This window comes from Eleutherodactylus coqui, chromosome 10 (assembly GCF_035609145.1).
Source record: "Eleutherodactylus coqui strain aEleCoq1 chromosome 10, aEleCoq1.hap1, whole genome shotgun sequence".
In the NCBI taxonomy this organism is placed as follows: domain Eukaryota; kingdom Metazoa; phylum Chordata; class Amphibia; order Anura; family Eleutherodactylidae; genus Eleutherodactylus; species Eleutherodactylus coqui.
The window spans coordinates 51,438,750-51,458,663 of record NC_089846.1 but is presented as its reverse complement, the minus strand read 5'-3'; the positions used below and the strand labels follow the sequence as shown (position 1 = coordinate 51,458,663).

Below are 19,914 nucleotides of genomic sequence, written 5' to 3'. Positions count from 1 at the left end.
TGTTAGTGTCGTCCCATAAATCTCTTGATTTACACAAGTTGGGTTTCCTCTTAACCCTTTCCAATCCACTGACGTCTAAAGACATTCTGATTGAAGGCCGTACAGCTACAATGTCAGAAGACGTCCAGCAGGGTATTCTTACTGTAGATTACTGGCCGCTCTGTCGCTAGGCCTCCAGCATATCCCATACTGCAGTACTGGCTCTAGCCAGCAGATGGCGTCATTGCATAATGGCAGAAAGAGAGAGCCCCCTAGGAAACCCAGAATCCAAAAGTGGATTGCAAAGAGTTAAATGACACATCCTATTGTTTGCTTCTCTATATTTTCCTCTTCAACTGATAAAGAAGGCGAAACAACACTTCCATTTCAGTATAATTGCTTCATAAAAAGGCAGAATTACAGTTGCGGATCAGTAAAGCTGGGTGTCGACCCCTGTGGCGGGTAAAGTTATTTCAGTAGGCTTTCACAAGGGTAGACGTAGTAGAAGTGGATGGGCAATGCAAGAACTTTGCGTTTCACTTGAAGGGTTTCTTGCACTTCTAACTTCATGTCTGGATCATATAAATAAGTTATCAATAGCAGTTGGCGGTTCGCTGCCCAAGACCTCAGCGATAAGTTTTCTTTCAGTCCCAAGTCTGCATACAGAGCTGTTTTGCTGCCAGAAGCACTGCTCTGTTCTTTGTGCGGTGGCCTAGAGTGGTACTGCAGGTTGAGCAGCATTCTCTTCAATCGGACTCCACCTGCAGTACCAACCTGGACAACTGTGTGATGTATGGGGTTGTCTGCTTCCGGGAACACAAACTCTGCACATTAGGTTGTGTTTTTTTTTTTTTTTGTTTTTTTTTAATACAGCTTTTGAAGTCAAAAGCAGGAGACGATCCAAAAAAAGCTGTATGTATATAATGTGTATGAAGGATCCTCCCACATGTTGGCTTCAATAACTGCACGTGTGAATACGCCCTAGAGCACTGGTCTGAGGGGGAAGGCTGATCACTGGCGATCCCAAGATCTGCTATTGATGACCTATCCTCAGGATAGCAGTGAGAGAACCTTTATTGCACTTTATCACCATTAAAAGGGATTATTGATAAAGGCATCACTTGAAGGCCTCATCTATCAGGACCTTCTAGTGTGAGATCCTCACCGGTCTGCTTTCATTTCTAAGGCTGCGGACATCACAGCCGCGGCAGAGAATTGTGCACTTCCCCCATTGCAAACAATGGGGCTGCAATGCGAGATCACGTAGCCAGATAGAACTTGCCACAATGTGTTTCCCCCTCATGTATGAACGCATTCAAAAGAATGGGGTTCATGTTCGTACATCCAAAAAAAAGCACATCTCGCACTATTTTTAGCGCCCGTGTGAAGCCAGCCTTAAGATGGTGCTATGGGGCATGTTCATCATTGTGTTCTGGGCATGCTCGGAGCGTTGCAAACAACGAAACCAGGCATGGAGAGAGGTGGAGTACAGCCGGCCAGGAGTGGGAGGGATAGCTGCCAGCGGTCGCTGCCCCAATACTACAGTCCCGGTTTCTGTTTTTCTATGCTCCAAGCATGCTCAGAATGCAATGATGAATGGGCCTGTGGAAAGATCCAAAGCGGCACTGTGGGCAACGAGGATAATCGTGGACTCCTTTTACACAGAGCGAGAAATGGTTAGCACGAGCGAAAGATGGGTTCGCTCATCCGGCCGTTTGATACAGGCAGGTCGTTTAAACTTTGTTCGCTCATTGTAGCCGTAAATGTAAACAATTGGAACGATCGCCGTTCACACGAAACAAGCACCATTACCATTTGCCTTCAAACGTTGGTCATGCTTACACTTAATGGTCGCTCACATTCGCACAATCCGAGGATTTTTTTTTTTGTTTTTGCTTCACCGATAATCGTTCTAGGTTTTAAAGGCGGATTTGATAAGTGAGGCCCATAATTCTCATTATTTTCCTTCCTTTGTACTAGGAGAGGCTTGACAAACAGGTCTCCTGATGTGCTGCACATTGCTGGCAGCCTTGTCCTTAATAACGTCTGTACTTTTTTGGAGGTTTTTCTGGTTTCTGCTACCGCAGCTCCTCCCAGGCTTATGATAAAAGTTATGATAAATTCTTGGAAGTTCTTTACAGGTGTACAAATTGTTAGATTGGGCTGATATCGCCTTTATCAAGCAGCCCCGGGGGTTCAGACAGACTCCCGTGACTCACATGTCTGTACCTATAGGCTTGGCCACCTGAGACTCGAGACACCCTTCAGTCATTCTTCTCCGAAAACTCATTTGTTTTTCTCAGATGACATTCCGACGACTCAATTTGTTTTTTTTAGGCTTTATATATCTTCAGGTAGATGAGGTTGATCGACGTTCGTCCTTGTAATATGTCTTCTTTCTTTACCTGACCTACTTGGAGGAGCAAGAAGGGTGTCTTGCGAATACTTTGTGTGATGGCAGCTGCCTGTAAAACTGTAGCATGTACACACCCATTCTTCCCCGCAGGTTTTGTTCATGTTGGGTGATAGCCAAATGCCAAACCCAATTTTAAACTACATCAGTGGCTTGGCTCTTGGGCTCCTTGCTCCTACTTCCTTGCTGCAGGCACTCGATGTTCCCATTACGTATTTGATTTGATCTTGGAAGTTTCTTGGCTCTGCCCCTTCCCTTCCTTGTATGAGTTACAAGATGCTCAAGGTTGGGTGGTGAGACGTCTAATGAACATGCAAGGTGAAAGGTGTAATGAAGGTGTGGTTGGATGGTGACAGATGGAAATTACAGGATGCTTGCTGAAGAAACTGCCATAAATCTATTTCTAATGGGTTTTATTTTTTTCCTCCTACAGGTTTCTACCTGGAAAAGGCTTAGTTTTATACCCGGAGATTGGAGACCGTTTGGACATTATTTGCCCCAAGGGGGAGGAATCGCGGCCTTATGAATATTACAAGTTGTACATGGTGCGCCGGGAGCAAGCGGAGTCCTGCAGTACAGTTATGGATCCCAACGTCTTGGTCACCTGCAACCAACCCGAAAAGGAATTTCGTTTCACCATCAAGTTCCAGGAGTTTAGTCCAAACTACATGGGCCTGGAGTTCCGAAGAAACCTGGACTATTATATTACGTGTAAGTCATTGCATCCACCAGGAAGCCACCAGCTTGGTCCTGGGGCCGGATTAATGTACAAGTACCGACCACGGTGTTCTATCGGCACGTTTTGTTAAATGAGTGGGGTTTTTTTTTTTTTAAATGTGGATAAGTATCCCCTACGTGGAAGCCGTGACCAGAGGGCCGCAGGCACAGAAGCTCCAGATCTACAAAGCTACCAAAAAAGAAAAAAAGTTTTGAGGTTTTGCTTTCTTTAGTTAGTGTTTTCTGGCAATTAAAGTGCGTTGGGTATGAAATCTGCAGGCACAGCAGTATGAGCGCATCTCAAGCATTCCCATTACTGGGACTTGTGGCCTGTTAAGTAGAGGGGTTTCTGGAGTTTAGGGTCATAGGAAGGTTTATTGCAGCCCAGGGCTGTCTAATAATTGTAAACTCTTTCCCCCTCTCCTCGCAGTAGTAATTGTATTCCTTGGACTGTGAGAACTGAAGGAAAGGTGGATTTATTTGTCACTGTAATTTCTTTTTGCCACAAGATGTGTGTGTGTGTATATATATATTTTTGTTTTAATACGGAGTTGTGTCAAATCTCCTATATCTTAATGCATTTTCATACAGTGATCCATTTCATGGGAGATTGTAGCTACTGTAACCCAAGCTACCTCCAAACTACTTTCTGCCTAAGCATGTTGCGTATTTTTTTCTCTCAGAGCAGAAAAACGTTATTTATTGACGCTCATGTGCAGGAAAAAGCGCTTTTCCATAGCATTCTATGCAGGGTATTTGCTGCCCACTCCAGATTCCGCAATGCAAATCCGGTTGTGAGCAGCCGGCCTTGGTGATGCCTGATCCTTCATGGTCTCTTCTTGACACTGAAAAGACACAAAGTGGACACCGTAGTGTAAAAATTGACCCTTGTAGTTGGGTTATCAAGGTAATTTGCAACAGTCAAAGTAATGGCCCATTTACACGCAACGATTGTTGCTCAGAATTTGGATGAAAATGTGCGATAAACGTTGTCTAAACGCTCAGCGCCTAACATAGGAATGTCAAACGCTGAGCGAGAAGTGAGCAATTATCTGCCTGTCTAAACGGGCTGAACGAGTGCAAACTAGCAGTTGAGAGTGGTCTTGTGTAAAAGGGCATAAGCCACATCTAACTTAAAAACAGTCTTTGCCATTCACGTTAAGGCGCCTTTTTTTTCCCTCTAGACTAGCCTATTGTTCGAACGTGCGAATTACGTCAGCTTGTTCGCTCGAGCAGCCTGTTTATACAGGCAGATACATTGTTGGCTCGTTCAAAAGAAAAGTCCTTCAGAAGCGTTCAGTTTTTCACATTCCCTGTATACGTGAATGAGGGACTGAATGAGCGCGGTTTACACCGAACGATAAGTGAACAAACCAACGACTTTTTTTTTTTATGCCAGCATAAAATGAACAACATGCGAAAAATGAACAATAATTTTTGTCATTCAGTCATTGGCGCATGTTTATACTGAACGAATATCATTGACTTCCGATAACGATTCCTCTGACTTCTGGGCTCTGACAGATTTGCCAGTGTTCTCGGGCCGTGCTGCTTTTCATTCCGTGGTTGATGTGATTTTTGCCCATCAGTCGCTGTATTAATAAGCATTGGCTGTGTATTTTCTTACTACAGTGAGTTACGGAAAGAACCCTTAAGGAGGCGTTCCCTGCGTCCGACACATTGGCCAACTCAAGAAATGGGTGCCAATACTTGATTTGGGCTACCTCTGCTTATGAATAGAAACTGAGCCAGCCATGCCAGTCTTACTGCTGGTAGGCAGAGCTCAGAGCATGGCAAGTCTTGGCACAATCTGCCTGGTGCGTGCCCCAGCAGGGCTAAGGGGAGCAGGTTTGCTTTAGGTTTCTTTTTCCCTACTGCTTCTTGTTGTTCTTCTAGATGGGTGGACACAGAAGGCCGGGAACTGTTGCTGTCATCAGATGTGCTCTTGCTTTGTTCTTGTCACATCCTGCGTTTCTCTATAAAATTACTTTCTTACCAGACTTTGACCCCCCCCCCCCCCCCATATGTGTGTCCTCCCTGTATTTCTTTGTCATATCATTCCCAGCCCGTGGCACTGGTTGGCGGCTGTGAGTATGGGAGATATCCTTCACAGCCGTCCACATCTGGAAGTGTTCTGCCCCCAGCTGGCAGGTGATTTGTGTCCAGCAAATACTGTAGGTATCGGGTCTAAGGTGTCGACTTCCTAACTTGTCATACCTGGTCTTCCTTTCCCGCATTATGCTCGGTCTACACTTCTCTAGGTTTTGGACTCGGCTCTAGTGTTCCTGCACGCCCCGAGTCGCCGTGTTGAGTCTCTTGCTTTGTTTTCCCCGCACTTGTGAGACTTGTATAGTTTTAGGGGACTGAGTAAAAGTACTCGTATGCTGCACCTTCAAGAGTATTCAACAGCTATCTGTCCCCCCATCCTCTAATGTGACCACTTGGTTCCGCTGAGCGTCCATGTGTTCTCCATGGAGAAAACCACTGCCGAGACGGATCAGGTGTTCATATCCTTCGTAACATCGATAGTGGAAGAGTCAGGAGGTCCGCATGCAGCAGTAAGCCGATTCTGTTGGATTCGGCGAGTTTGGATTACTTTTTCAGTTATGTATGGGGGCCGTAAAGGGGCATTTCAGGGGTTAAAAAAATATGCAGCCATAAAATAGTGTAGAATAAAGACGAAAAAAAAGTAATCTCCTACTCCATGCAGAAGCCCTGGTCTCTGCCGCTCAAAATCCAGCAAGCGGTCACACGCTGTACATTGTACAAATGTCCGTTCAGCCAACCAAGGCTTCAGCAGTGATTCTTTTTAGCTTGCTGAAGCCTGTGATTGGCTCAGCAGTCATTTACACAATGTATGGCATGGGACCAGCTGCTTCTCGGTTCCTAGCGGTAGGGAGCAGCGACCCACTGGAGTAAGTGAGGATTCATATATTTTTTTTTCTCATTTTTAAGCCTGTAAATTATTTATTAATGGTAACAATAATAGTATTTATTTTTAAGTACCAGAAAACCTTTTTGAAATCATCTTTGAGGACAAGTCGTATCAACACAATGGGTTGGGTAGGGTTGGGGCAGGTCATTGGCATTACTGAATTTGATTATGTATAACCATTTGACCACTATTAAGTCACCCACATAGTTTGATAGGTTTCAGACTCCTGAGGATCCTCTCATATAGACTATTGAGCTTAACCATTTTTATTTTCAACTTTTTTTTTTTCTCCCTGTCCTCCTAGAGCTGTAACTTTTATTTATTTATTTTTTTTTTCACTATTTATTTAGGGAACTGGAACTTGCAATCATCTGTTCACTTGTACTATAGACTACAGTACTTCAGTATTGCAGTATATAGCAATTTTTAGTGTTGCCTTTCAAGCACTGCCATGAGCAGGGCTTGATGGGCATCTACGCATGGCTGACCTGGGGGCCTTCAGTGGGCTACCATGCTAGCCCATCGGCACTCCCTGATCACGCTGCAGAGGTGTACCAATGGGGTGCGGGAAGGAGTCTCCCCCTGTAGCTCACTGTCTAGACATGTGATCAGCTTTGAACGTGGCATCTAAACGGTTAACTGCCATGATCGGAGTTAACCGACAGTTGCCGAACTTGCAAACTGCTGATAGCCGATGAGTATGGAGTAGATTTGGCTCCCAAGCTCGCTCCATACACAATTTAGGACCGCAGGCCATTTATAGGTGATTGGTGGTCTTGAAGTGGTTAAATCCACTATTGATTACCTATGTTTAGGATAGGTCATCAATATCTGATCGGGAAGGGGGGGTCTACCACTGATCAGCTGTTTGAAGAGAACGCAGCACTACCACAGCTTCTTCTCGGGCCAGTAACTTTTCCATTGACTTGCCATGTGACCTGCCAGCAGCTGAGTCATATTCAAGTGAATGGAATTGGCTGCTATACGAGGCACCGCTGCTACAAAACACATTGCACTATGCCTGGTATGCCGTGACGAGGCCGTGGCACTGACCCAAGTGCTGCGGCCTCTTCACACCGCTGATAATTAGGGTCGCTGCTTGGAACCCCCTCCGACTAGATACTATTCTAAGGATAGGTCCTCGATATGTGACTCCTAGGAAACCCTTAAAAGATGGTTTATATGCTTGGCTCAGCTGTATCTTATGATGAATGGTCAGCAGCATCATTGTATCAGATCTATCAAAGCCCTTTAAATTGAATCCCTGTTCCTCCTTTCTCCTCGTCTGGTTTCCATCATGTATAGGCCTTATCTTGAGTGCTTTGTGTTCCTCTGGAATGGCCTTCTTTGTCCAGAAGATCACCTTTCTGGATTCCATACTCTTATCTCACCAGCCTTTCTGTGAGAACACAGAGGAGTGTTGTAGAGTCCTGTGAAATGAAGCATTGACCTGCAAAATGGCATGTACTGTGCCCGAGGAAGTCGTCAAGACCCTGCATGGACAGCGTGACCCCAATGCCACCACCGCAGTCTACACGACTACTGTAGAGCATGTAATTTAGTGAATTTTGTAGATCGGCACTCATTTAAAAAAAATGCATTTTCTGTCTCCGGCTCCCGCTGGTCCAGTCGTCTTCTCCTTCACCACTTTCCAGTAGCTGTGCGCAGAAATGCTTCTATTCATAGTGCCTCCAGTCATTCTTGTGTTGTATGACCCCCTTTACCCTCTCCCTCTGCAGACCTCACATTGTGTTTCTGTGGAAAGGAGGGTGAAAAATAACTTTCATTCCATCGGGGTTTGCCTTTCCTTATTTGGGGCTTGGGTTGAAGCTGTACTGTGAAGAGAACTGCCATGTGCGACTATAGAGCTGCGAGGGCACCTCTGATCAGAGGCTGGCGCTGACTGTGGGGTCTCCCAGGAACTAGCCTGCACACTCCAAGTTTGTTTTATGCGACTACAAAGCTGCAGCAATGACTACTGGGATTAGCACTTGGACACCTTTTTTCCTTTATTTCCACTTTGAATGTATTGTTAGCAAATGTTAATACATTTACCCCCTTCTAACCTTCATACATCGGGGTCTTCATGACAATTGAGACTTGAAAGCGTACCTGAGTTTTCAAGTTTTCTAAAATGTATATACCAGATTCTCCTTATCCATCCATTTGCTTCTGTTCGCTGCTTCTTCTCTGTAAGGTTTTTTTTTTGTGTTTTTTTTCAGGTGATCTTCCTCATATTTCTGTTTCCAATCCACTGTCAGGAGGCATGTAACACGCTTAGCATTTTGCCAGTAGTTCACTGTCCTGTACTTCCTTACCCTGTCTTCCTATGCTGCATTGCAGTGTCTGTAGTCCAATCAGCAGGGAGGCAGTGTTAGAAGGCCAGGACGATTCAGGCATTCTAGCCCAATGGTGGATACACACACATGCAGGGGAGGCAGAGATTAAGTCTCTGTAGATCTTTCAGCCTGCCGTCTGAGTGCACGGAAGTTTCCTTGTGAAGATGGTTCCTCCTACCATTTGCTAAGGAAACGTTTCTATGTCCTTGTTAATACAGAAGCTCTGTATCCAACTGTGTATTGCAGAGGAACTAGAAGGGAGAACCCCTAGTGGCAGCCACTTCAAACATGACTTATTAATGAAAGTACTGTAGATTACAGAAATGACACAAGCTAGTGAATGAGCAGAAGTTTTTCTGAAAAGTTTCGAAGTCTTTCTAAGATGCACCTAATACATCAATTTTGGCAATGCCCTGTGCACCCACCTGACGTTTGCAAGACATGCCCCTTCTAGCAGTGAGCGGTTAACAAGTTTTCGTCAAATATGGCGGCACGTGTAAGATGGTGGTGGTAATCGGCCCAATTCTGGTAGTAATTTTGGGGGGGTTTTCAGCAGCCAGAAAAGTTTCCGTGTAAAGCTTGCTTTATTCTTGCTGTCTTAGCACATTTGAAAGGGTGAACTTTTTTAAAAATGTTCAACCGCAACTTTTTTCTTTTTTTTCTTTCTGACTTCTCTCATTCGGGAATGTTTCCCATTTGCACATAGAACAAAAACAGAAGCATCGGACTTTAGGGAGGTCCACTGCTTATTCTGCTCCCGCTGCTAATAATCCTCCATCCATGGGCTCGCTGGTTTTGCCTGGAGCCTTCCGATGCTTTATATTTCTTTTCTTTCTCCAAACCCCATGATCCTGCTTCCCAGACTGGGACCGAGGTTTAATTTCCTGTGTGGGGAAAATCCTGCAGAGATTGGGAGGAGACACTCCGTTAACCCTCTGCACGCCTGGATGGCCCGGCTTCTAACAGCTCAGCACATGTTGATGCACTGACCTGCCGCTTCTGCATCTGAGACTAACTTGTATATTCGCTGTGGTCACATGACTTCACATGCAGCCTAGGGGAACATGGCGGCTGACATAAGTAATGTACCTATATTCAAGGCATTCATCACATCACTTTTTTGTAGCTTGACTTTATCTACATAGCTAAAGGACCGTAGTAGCCGGCCGTAGGTTCAGCTTTTGTTTTTCAAGCTGTTGTAGAAGACTTTCTGGTTGCTTGTGGGCACAATTCTAGTTTTTCCGAGACATGGCAAGGGTCATGGCATTTTTTTTTTCCTTTATTCGTTAATCTCATTTCACAGCTTTGCCGAAGTAATGGCCCTTTTGCACGATTCTCATTTATTTGATGGAACGTGCTGATAACGTTATCACCAGCTCATTCGCGCTCGGGCAGCCTGTAGGTCTCAACAAGAATTGTGCGGTCCTCTGCCACTTGATGCAAAATGTGGAATACTGACCAATGACGCCAATAGGTGGCACTGCAGAAGTATTGTTCCATCTCCCTAATTTGCATATTACAAGGCTTGTCAATGTTAGACTCTTTATACTTGCAGGAATGCTGCCTTCCAGTAGGTGGCGCTGAAAAGGTATTGTTCGATCTCCCTTATTTGCATATTACCCAGAGGAGCATGAATGGCCCTGTAAGTCTCCTCACTCGCCTTCTAGGTGCTCTCCCTAAGGAGAAAAGATACCGTTCCTGACCCACATTCCTATGTGAAACACACTTGAGTGTTTAAATGGCATGAAAAGTGCCTGAGCCGGTGCTGCTTTCTATGCCCGGCCGAAACTGAACAAGCGAGAACTTCACGATTCTTGCTTGTCCATTCGTTGACTCAATTGGACTACCGTTGCGTGTAAACAAGGCATAAGGTTAGGTTCGCTTCTGTACTGGAGGTTTCATTCGGAGCCTATAGCGCAGATTTGGGCCAAAATCCTAGACATCGTGGTGCGGCACACTTCTTAGTCTTCGAGAGAAAGCTGGAGGGTAGGATGGAAGCGGGGCGGACCCATTATGGTCAGTGGGAACCATTTGGTGCTGGTTGTTTTTCCTCGCCAGACAAATCCGGTGCTCCTATGACGGAGCAGGAAAACAAAGCGAAGCGCAAGCATGAACTCCGGCAGCCTTAAGCGGTTACTACATGTCGGGCGAGCACGGTCCTGCTCTGGGCCGTAGAGAAATCGGTGTCCATCACCCTCCCCTCTGTGGTCGGTGACCAGCGCTGGATCGGTCATGCCCAACTCGGGCTTCACCAGCTGTTAGTGCTCAGATGTATCCCAGACAGGCCTTCTCCTTCTGTTGATTGCTTACCAGTCACTTTGGTGTTTTTTAGAAGGTGTGGCGTAGATCCACACCGGACGGAATTCGCTGCGGATTGTAGGTAGTGAACATTCCGCAGCACCTCTGCAACAATCCGCTTCAAAACCCGCAGCAGATCCCACCTCTCTAATTGAAGGGGTGCAATCTGCTGCAGATCTGTCTCACTATCCCTAACAAATTCTGCTTCACATACTGCAGATGTGCTGCGCAATATCCACTGCAGATCCATAGCAAACGACGTTCCCTGTGGGCCGGCCCTTGGGGTGCATTATAAAACCACGCCAAAACTGCAGTTGTAACTACAATCCTGAATGCACCACGTTTCTGCTTGGACTTCATATGTCTACAGAAGACCTCTAAAGTGTGCGGATACTGGTGGGCACCAGGAGCTCCTTCACAGCTTGTGTGCCTGTGATACGTTCTACCAATCTGCCAGTCTCCCATGATGTTCACTAGAGATGAGCGAACCTACTCGGCCACGCCCTTTTTCGCCCGAGCGCCGCGATTTTCGAGTACTTCCATACTCGGGCGAAAAGATTCGGGGGGCGCCGTGGGTGAGTGGGGGGTTGCAGCGGGGAGTGGGGGGGACAGGGGGAAAGAGAGGGCTACCCCCCCCCCCCCGCTCCGCCACGCCTCCCCCGAAATCTTTTCACCTGAGTACGGAAGTACTCGAAAATCGCGGTGCTCGATCGAATAATTACTCGAAACGAGTACGTTCGCTCATCTCTAATGTTCACACATTGTGCAAAATACACGCAGAATAAAGATGGCAGCATGTTCTATCTTTGCACGCATGCATGCCAAAATAGTGCATGACTATAGGCGGTACGCAGCAAGTACGCAATGTCAGTGCGTACTTGCTGCACAACTGTCTCATGCGGGCGGCACGCTTGTGTGAAGACGCCCTAGGGCAGCACGGCTTGTTTTTACAGGAGCTGCCATTGTTGGCCCGGTGAAGATGCTTTTGGAATAAAAAAAAATTATATATATATATATATATATATATATATAATTTTTTTTTTTTTCTTTTTTTTTTTTGCTCTTTTCAATGTGACCTATGTACTAAAATCAATGCAGCGGAGTGCAGTTCGTTACTTGGATGGGCTCGCTGTGCGGAGCATCTGCACCACACAAGATAAAAAAAAATGGCAGGTACGCGCAGATGCCAGGTGAGCACCTGTGTGCAGCCGGCCTAAAGGAGCGTATGCACGATGGTTTGCCTGGTTATGAACTGTAATGTTTTGTTGGCGTCTTCACATGGGAAACCAGTGGGGTGCGGCGCTCAGGGCAGCTTCACATGGGCATAAGTGCAACTACACGCGCCTTAATGCAACGTTTTTGTGTGCAGATCGGTGTATTTTGCTGCACTTTTTCTCCCTAGTGAGATCTCCCATCATGCTCCCCGGCTTCATACAGCGGTCACGTCCTATGCATGAACATGGCGGTGATACTGGTCTTATAAGATGTTTAAATGGGGGCAACTAGCTAAATATTGTGGCATTTTATCCATAAAGAGCTGAAGGAATGAAACTTGCTGCTGGATAAATGGCTTTATTGTAGAAGCTGTTCAGACTCTGTAATATCCCCTTTGATGTGGATGAGCCGACTCCTCCCAATGTTGGGTAAGTCTGGGCTCTTCCCAGGCCTGCAGGCACTTGGAGGGTCTTGTGACTTCTTCCTACTCCTATCCAGTAATAAGTCCCAGGAGTACATGAGTCTTCACAGTTAGTAATGAATCCAGTTCAGTGGGTTGTATCTGGTGGCGCACATTATACGTCATCTCCTGCGTTGGTCTTCATCCACTCCAAAGGGACTTACTATTAGTTGAAGGGTTTACAAAGCACAATGATCTATTTTTATTTATTTTTTTTCTTTTCCTGATTTTACTGCTGTAGAACCGCAAGCTGCCAGATAAACTAGATGAAACCAAGTAGACCTCAAGAGATACTTAAAGGGGCGATCGGTCACAAAGTGGCTAGGGTGGCACAAAATTACAAACTGTGCACCAATCGCTGGTTATATGCCCGAACCGAGCGCAGCAGTTATGTCGTTCGTTCAGGACTAAAGCTGAACGCTGGCTTCAGCAGTCATGTGCTTGTCATGACCGCTAAGGCCAGTGACTAGCTGTAGCTTCCATGTGAACACAGCAGGAGCCTGTTGGCCAGAACTGCTGGCCCTGGGGGAGACATCCAGTAGTTAAGTGCATAGTTTGCTTATGGGTTATACCCAGCCTCCTTTTCCCCTTCATCCTTGTTGATCATGGGGGTATGACCATTGGGACCCCTACCAAGCCTCAGAATGGGGCTCTGGTGCATTCTAAAACTGGCGCATCAGTCTGGTTTGCCTAGGTAGACCGTCCCTATGTTTGCTTTAATGGGTCCACAGGAGATGGGCAAGCCCTTCAACTTTCTTATCTCTTGTGGTGCACCTAAGAACATGCTGGAGTTCTGTCTTGTCATTGGGGTCCCAGTGATCATACTCCCAATGATCTGAATCGGATTCCCTTTCTTGTGGATAGAGAACGTTCAAATATGGTAAAATCCCTTTAAGGTTAAAGACTATGGTGATTTAATTTCAGTAAGTCATGATGGCCATTTTAACACTTTTCTCTTTTCACACCGCAGCTACTTCCAATGGAACGCTACAGGGTCTCGAGAATCGGGAAGGAGGGGTATGCCAGTCACGATCCATGAAGATCATCATGAAGGTCGGACAAGGTATAAGAAGCAACTTATGTTCTTTTGGCGAGGAGCTTAAGTCTAAATTATAGCTTTTTGTGAGACTTAGCACCGCTGTGGTCTGCCATCCTAGTGGTGGTTACATCTTAAAATAAAAATACAAATGCTTAGTAGGAAAGTTTACTCTTACCAGTGAAAACCCCATGGTTGGCCGTTGCTTGTAAGAGTTGTGGAGCATTCAGTAGATCTCCACCATATGGTGTTTGACTACAATGTTCAACTTGTGTTACCGATGTAAAATTTCCTCTGGTATATTAATGGCAAAAGTATTTCATGGTCTAAAATCTTAATTACAGACCCAAATACAGTATTACCAGAGCAAGTCACCACTAGCCGGCCAGGCAAAGAAGCAGATAATACTGGAAAGATGGCAACGCCGGGACCATGGAATAATAATGCGTTTGGAGGAGAAGACCATGGAAAGCCAGGTGAGAGAAAATGTGACCTTGTAGAATTGGCCAATACACGGAGAAACTCCTGGGTCCCATTCCTATTAAGCATGAAGTGATAGCTGGACATTGATGGGATGCTGAGGTCAGAGCGTATGGAAGGTTCACTTTACACACTGGAGATGTGTCTGCAAGCAGATCCTCTTAATTTATTGGTGGAGCGTGTAAAGAAAGTTGTTAAACTTGTAACAAAGTCTATCGTACAAATGTGCTCAGCCTTTTTTAGCTTTGGTCTTGTTAAACCCTTCTCTTTGGGCTTCCATGACATCCTAATTGCTCCATTAAAGTGACCCTTTAGTCCTGGGAGAAAACTTTGTCCAATCAGGAACCAAAAGGAAGTTGTATTGCCTTGTGTGGTTTTTTTTTGTTTGTTTGTTTGTTTTTTAACCTCATCATGCTGTTGTAGGTCTTCCTGTTTTTGGGACCATATTTTATTTTTTCAAGATGGCCATGACTGTTAGACTACCACCAGTGCTCATTGGTACTTTAAGGCCTCGTGTCCACTAGGAAATTCGGGCCCGTGCGAATTCTCCATGCAGAATCCCACAGCGGGTCTCTCCTTTCCCGCGGACATAAGGCCTGAAAATTGAATTAACTCACCTGTCCGGACACTGCGGGTTTCCGTCCATCGCGGCCGGATCTTCTTTGCTTCTGCCCGGCGGATGTGCTCGGTACGCCGGCGCCGTGCACTTTTGTTTTTTTTTTTTTGTAACTCCTGCTCTCCTGCGCCGGAGAGCAGAAATTCAGCTGCGGGTGTACCGCGGATCCGGATGGCTTCCATAGGCTTCTATGGAAGCCTGCGGGAGACCCGCACTAAAATGGGGCATGCTGTGGGTGTTTTCCCGCACACGCAATCCGCGTGGCAGGGAAATTGACATCCACAGGTATTTACTTACCTGCGGGTGACCAATGCATCCCTATGGGCGCAGATCATAGATTTATCCAGTGGACATGAGGCCTAGGACATTACATGCTGCTCACTGGCCAGTCCAAAAACAACACTTTTCCATTGAACCTAGTCACATATGTTCTTGGTAGATATGACAGGAGTGCCATGGCCGACTTGGAAGAATGAAGAAGGGCCCCAGGAACAGGCTGGTCGGCAGCAGTATGGGACTAAGGAGGGCACCAAGTAATATAAATTCCCCCAGATAGATCTTGTCCCTGGTTTCATAGGGTCGTCTTACGTTTTTGTGGCATGAAGGATTTTTATGATTCCACTAGTAATTTTGTTTTATAGATTCTACTACAAAGAAAGATGAAAGGTTTTTGGGGTTTTTTTTTCAGTGAAAATGTGTTAAACTTGTATTGGCAATTTACTGTGTCTGTATTAAATGTCTTGTAAAGTCTACTAGATCTTGAGTCGGGTGTTGTGTGGGGTTTTTTCCCTTAGTCTTTTTCTCATGACACCCTCCTTGTGTTTTCAGATACTGTGAACCAGGCTGATCCGCCTTCCTCCGGAGGGGGCGTTGACAGCTTCTTCAGCTCTAAAGTGGCTGTTTTTGCCGCCATCGGTGCAGGATGCGTCATCTTTATTCTCATCATCATCTTCCTAGTAGTTTTGCTTATCAAGATCCGAAAACGACACCGCAAGCATACGCAGCAACGGGCAGCTGCCCTATCCCTTAGCACATTGGCTAGCCCTAAATGCAGTGGAAATGCTGGCACTGAGCCAAGTGACATCATCATCCCGCTGCGGACTACAGAGAACAATTACTGCCCACACTACGAGAAGGTGAGCGGGGATTATGGACACCCTGTATACATTGTACAAGAGATGCCACCTCAAAGCCCCGCAAACATTTATTACAAGGTCTGAGATGAACTGTGACAACTCCATCCTGCTTCCCCATCAGTGGGATGACTAAATCAAGCACCAGGAGCACAGGCCAAAGGTCACTCTGCATTACGGGACTCTGGGAGACAGAGCAATAAGACTAACTTTTCCCTATGTTAGGTATTTTTATATAGTTTGCCCCATTGTTCTGCTCCCTTTCCTGTCCAGGGGAGGGTGGTTTGGATATGCTCCTGTCTGCACTTTGCACACCTGCAGTGGTCAAACCCGTACTTGACATGCAAGGGCAAGTCTGAACTGTCTTCCACCATTCTCGTAGTGGAGGCACAATGATGCAGGTAGTATTGATGGCTGTGACTTCAGTATTCCGCAAAGCAATGTCCTATATCGTGACGGTAGAGGGGGTCGACATACGCTTAACCTACGTAACACTGCGCTGGATGCCCTGATGTTACATGTAACTGTGCCTGGTTATGAATGAAAGTCTAGACATGTATGTGCTCATGCTGTAGGGCACAGAGATGGCAGGCTCTGCCCGGGGCGCCGACATGCGTCCATCCTATGGTCTGTGTTCAGTTTCTGAGTGGTACAATTCTGCGTCATATTTTTTTTTTTACCAGTCTAGACTCGCCCTGGCTTACTCACTATACCCTGGGTGAGCTGTACCCATTCAGTCGCGCATGCACACACTACCTGTGCACTGGTGTACACACTCCACGAGCTACCTGTGTCACACATATGCACTTAATTGCACACTTCCTTCAGTAGGTTACATCTCCATTACTGCCCACCCGTCTTAATACAAAATACAATGCAATTCGCTAAATCTGTGGGCGCCAAACTGGTATCGCATGGATGTGACAACTTTTTTTTTTAATGTCATTATGCAGCAATCGCCTACACAGAAAAATATTGGGGATGACTATTCGAGAGCTATACCCAATGCGGAGTCGTTCGAAATTGTATGCTCTGTAATTGCTTTATTTTATTTTTTTTCCCCTAATTGAGCCTAATCCCGGATGTTCTCGGTGAGTAGGGGTTTCCTAGAGATGGTAGAACTGACATTGGTGATGTACATCAAATTGTGTAATGTGGCCGCGAGTGACTTAAGGAGGGCTCTGTTCTGAATTGCCACATTTATTACTAACATGCATTTGCATTTTGCTACCTTATTACCGATGCCCTCTTTTTCGTCATTCTTTAACCAGAATAGTTAATGACAAGCCAACTATTGCTTTACCAGAAGACCCTTACACACCTGTTACGTTCACTCAGGAACTTGCATGTTGCTGTAGCATAAGGCAGCAACCACTGGGGGTGCAAATACCAACTGTGGTGACCTAGATAGTTCCTTCAGTGGCCTCCTAATAGCATTTCTGCTATAGATTCATTCTATCTGTACCACAATCCCATATGCTGTTCAGCTTCATAGTACATATGTCTCCAGTCTACAAAAACGTCATTCGCAAAATGTTAGAAAAGTCAGTTTTTGGTATTCACATCTGCAAAGATTTAGGCTCGAAAGACCTTCCTAGTAGCTAAAGTTGCCGGATCTTGGATACATTTCTGGGTTTGTTTTCGCCTTCATGGATAGAATTGCAGATTCGAGGTGCCAACCTGCTATACGGTGCTGATGGTGTATCCATCCAGATTGTATTTGTGTAAAGGTTATCATTTGGTGTGATCCTTTTGGAAGCGTGAACTTTTTCAGGGCCGTTACACTACTTGGACCTCCCCCCCCCCCCCTGTAAGCAGAAGAAGTTGGGTTGCGCACTTTGTCCTGATACTTGTAGCCTCGGAGAGGGCACACTTTGTAGAGTACAGTCCCACAGTATGAAATCTATGGAACATATACATATATTAGACCACCACTTCTATTTATTTAAAGGTTTTCCATGTACTACCACACTTCTCGTGCTCACGCCATACCTGTCCACTTGGCTTACTCTTTCCAGTACCATCTACGTAGGTTTGCCAATGGTTGTCCTGCATTACTTCAGCTCTTGGCCACTTCTGTCCCTGCATCTAGCATTATTCTTTCACAACTCCAAACCTTTCCAACCGATCTCTTCTCTACATCCCCACCACCTCATGGGTTTGTTCCTTATACCTTCGTTTCATAATATATACTAATTTTTGGCCAACATACGAAGACTCCGCTGCCTTATTCCTCAACCTATTAGTGCTCCTTGCTATTTGCAGAGGTTTTACACACGCACACACTTTTGTACACTGACACATGCATATACTTGTTCACTCCTCCACGCTTGACACACCTCGTTGTAAATCCTGTTGTGGTGGAAGGGTTTTCTCCTCGCTTGTTGGCATAGCAGTCAGGACATGCCAACTTCACTAGAGCAGGTCGGAGCCAACTCCCCGTAGCTTATCTGTATACTCATTCACTCCGGTAACATCCAGACCATTGTTGCATTGCATTTTGTTGGCCGTTGTATGCTTTCTCGGTGTCGGCATTTTCACCCAACTGCCCAGAGCAGCACATGAAGTGCAGGGTTCGCTGCATACCTCTTGCCATAACTACCTGCCTTGCTAGTGGCGCCTCCAGCACATCTCCCTATACTTCGCCCCCCCAATCCCCGGGCAGCTCCCGTGCCCTATTTTACATTCTATGCAGAGTTGGATCTGGTGTCCTTTTTGTACTGAGCAGATTAAGGGCTTGTATGCTAAGGCAGCAGCTGTCTGTCTGCTGGAGAGGGACTATGAGACACTCGGTCTCTAGGGACAAGGAAAAAGGCCTTAAAATAGAATCTAAAAAAGCACCGTACACTCAACCCTCCACCTCATGTTTGCATCAAGCAATGTTCGATGCGAAGATTTTTAGGTTTTTCTAATTTTTTTTCCCTTCTGAGTGGAACCTGCTGGGTTTTGCTGAGCAGGTTAAAGGTGCAAAAATAAGTTTGAACACCCAACGTAAGTTCTTTAAAGTTCAGCACTCTATCGACTTTATTTTTAAGCTCTGTACATATGTATTCATTTACATTCTAGACCCCTTTTTCAGTATTCCTTTTTTTTTTTTCGAGATTGCTCCTGTACATTATCTAGGTGAAGAGCAGTCCCAGATTCTAAATAACTTTTTGGCTTATCGATTTCATATAAATATATATAAATGCAGTCTCCATTCTACGAAGCACTTCATGGTTTGGCGACTGAACTTCTCAAAACATGACGCAATGTTCTTTTTGATTTCTTTCATATGTGAGCCTCCCCACTGTTTAAAATTCTCTTCCCGCTCTAAGCAACCATGTACATATGTGAAAATTTAAAAAAAGGTGAAATTTTAAATTTATTAGCACCTTTTTTTTTTTATAATTTTTTTTTTTCAAATTGATTTTCCTTCTGTACCTTAAGAGATTAACTTTGATATTTTTTGTAAATAATGTGTTTTTTGAGAAAATTGTAAAGCTGTTTTTGTATAAACTCCAAATTTATTTTCATTCGTTTTCTTAGTAAAAAGAAGAAAAAATTAGGGTTTTTTTGTTTGGTTTTTTTTTTTAAAGATAAATCCAATGCATATCTATTCACATCATCAAAGCATCCATAAGTCACCCTAACAATGTATTCACAGGATAAGAAGCGGCTTTGGTCGTATTACGTGAGAATAAGGCAGACTGTTCTCAATAACAGCAGAGGAAATCCACCAAAATGTGGTGTTAATCTCAAACCGGTCATATTAACCCTTACATTAGTAATGCTGGTTGACCTCCCTACTGAAGACTAGAACTTGGACAACACTTGACGGGTTCATCTTCTTCCGGCCTGTATTTTTAAAATATCAATGAGAATGAATTATCTGGATCCAAAGCCTGCAAGACCTTGGGAGTCATTTATACATAGGTTGTGGTAGAACCTTGGGCTCTTGTACTTAAGGTGGCCATATGTAATTTAGTGGTTTCAACATATACTTTATATAGACGAATGGCCAGCCTTCGTTGAAGGACCTTACCTAATATTTGGCTCTGCTAGAGGTTCATCTTCAGGTTCTTCCCAGTTTGGGCTTCAATGTTGTAGCTGTATTATGTAATGTCTTATCTATCTGTAAATGACTCCTATGGTTCTGTTTAGAGAGATCCTTCAACTGCTTCACTCCGCATGTCAAGATTGGCGCTACTTTAAGACCTCTAAGCAATAGGGTCAACTCACGGTTTTAGCCCTCGTAACTACTGCATGGGATTTGGCACTGACTGACTAGACTCCTTGCAATAGATGTATTAA

The 19,914-nt window shown here is 45.1% G+C and overlaps 1 protein-coding gene across 1 annotated transcript in view; it reads left to right on the top strand.

The window, feature by feature from the left end:
* Nucleotides 1–19,192, top strand: part of EFNB1 (ephrin B1) — a 58,366-nt gene extending 39,174 nt beyond the window's left edge. Inside the window, exons 2-5 of the mRNA XM_066580989.1 lie at nt 2,826–3,103; nt 13,327–13,419; nt 13,737–13,868; nt 15,317–19,192. Coding sequence (XP_066437086.1) covers nt 2,826–3,103; nt 13,327–13,419; nt 13,737–13,868; nt 15,317–15,708 — 895 coding nt within the window. The 3' untranslated portion in view covers nt 15,709–19,192. The remainder of the gene's footprint in view (nt 1–2,825; nt 3,104–13,326; nt 13,420–13,736; nt 13,869–15,316) is intronic.
* The last annotated feature ends 722 nt before the right edge of the window (nt 19,193–19,914 follow it).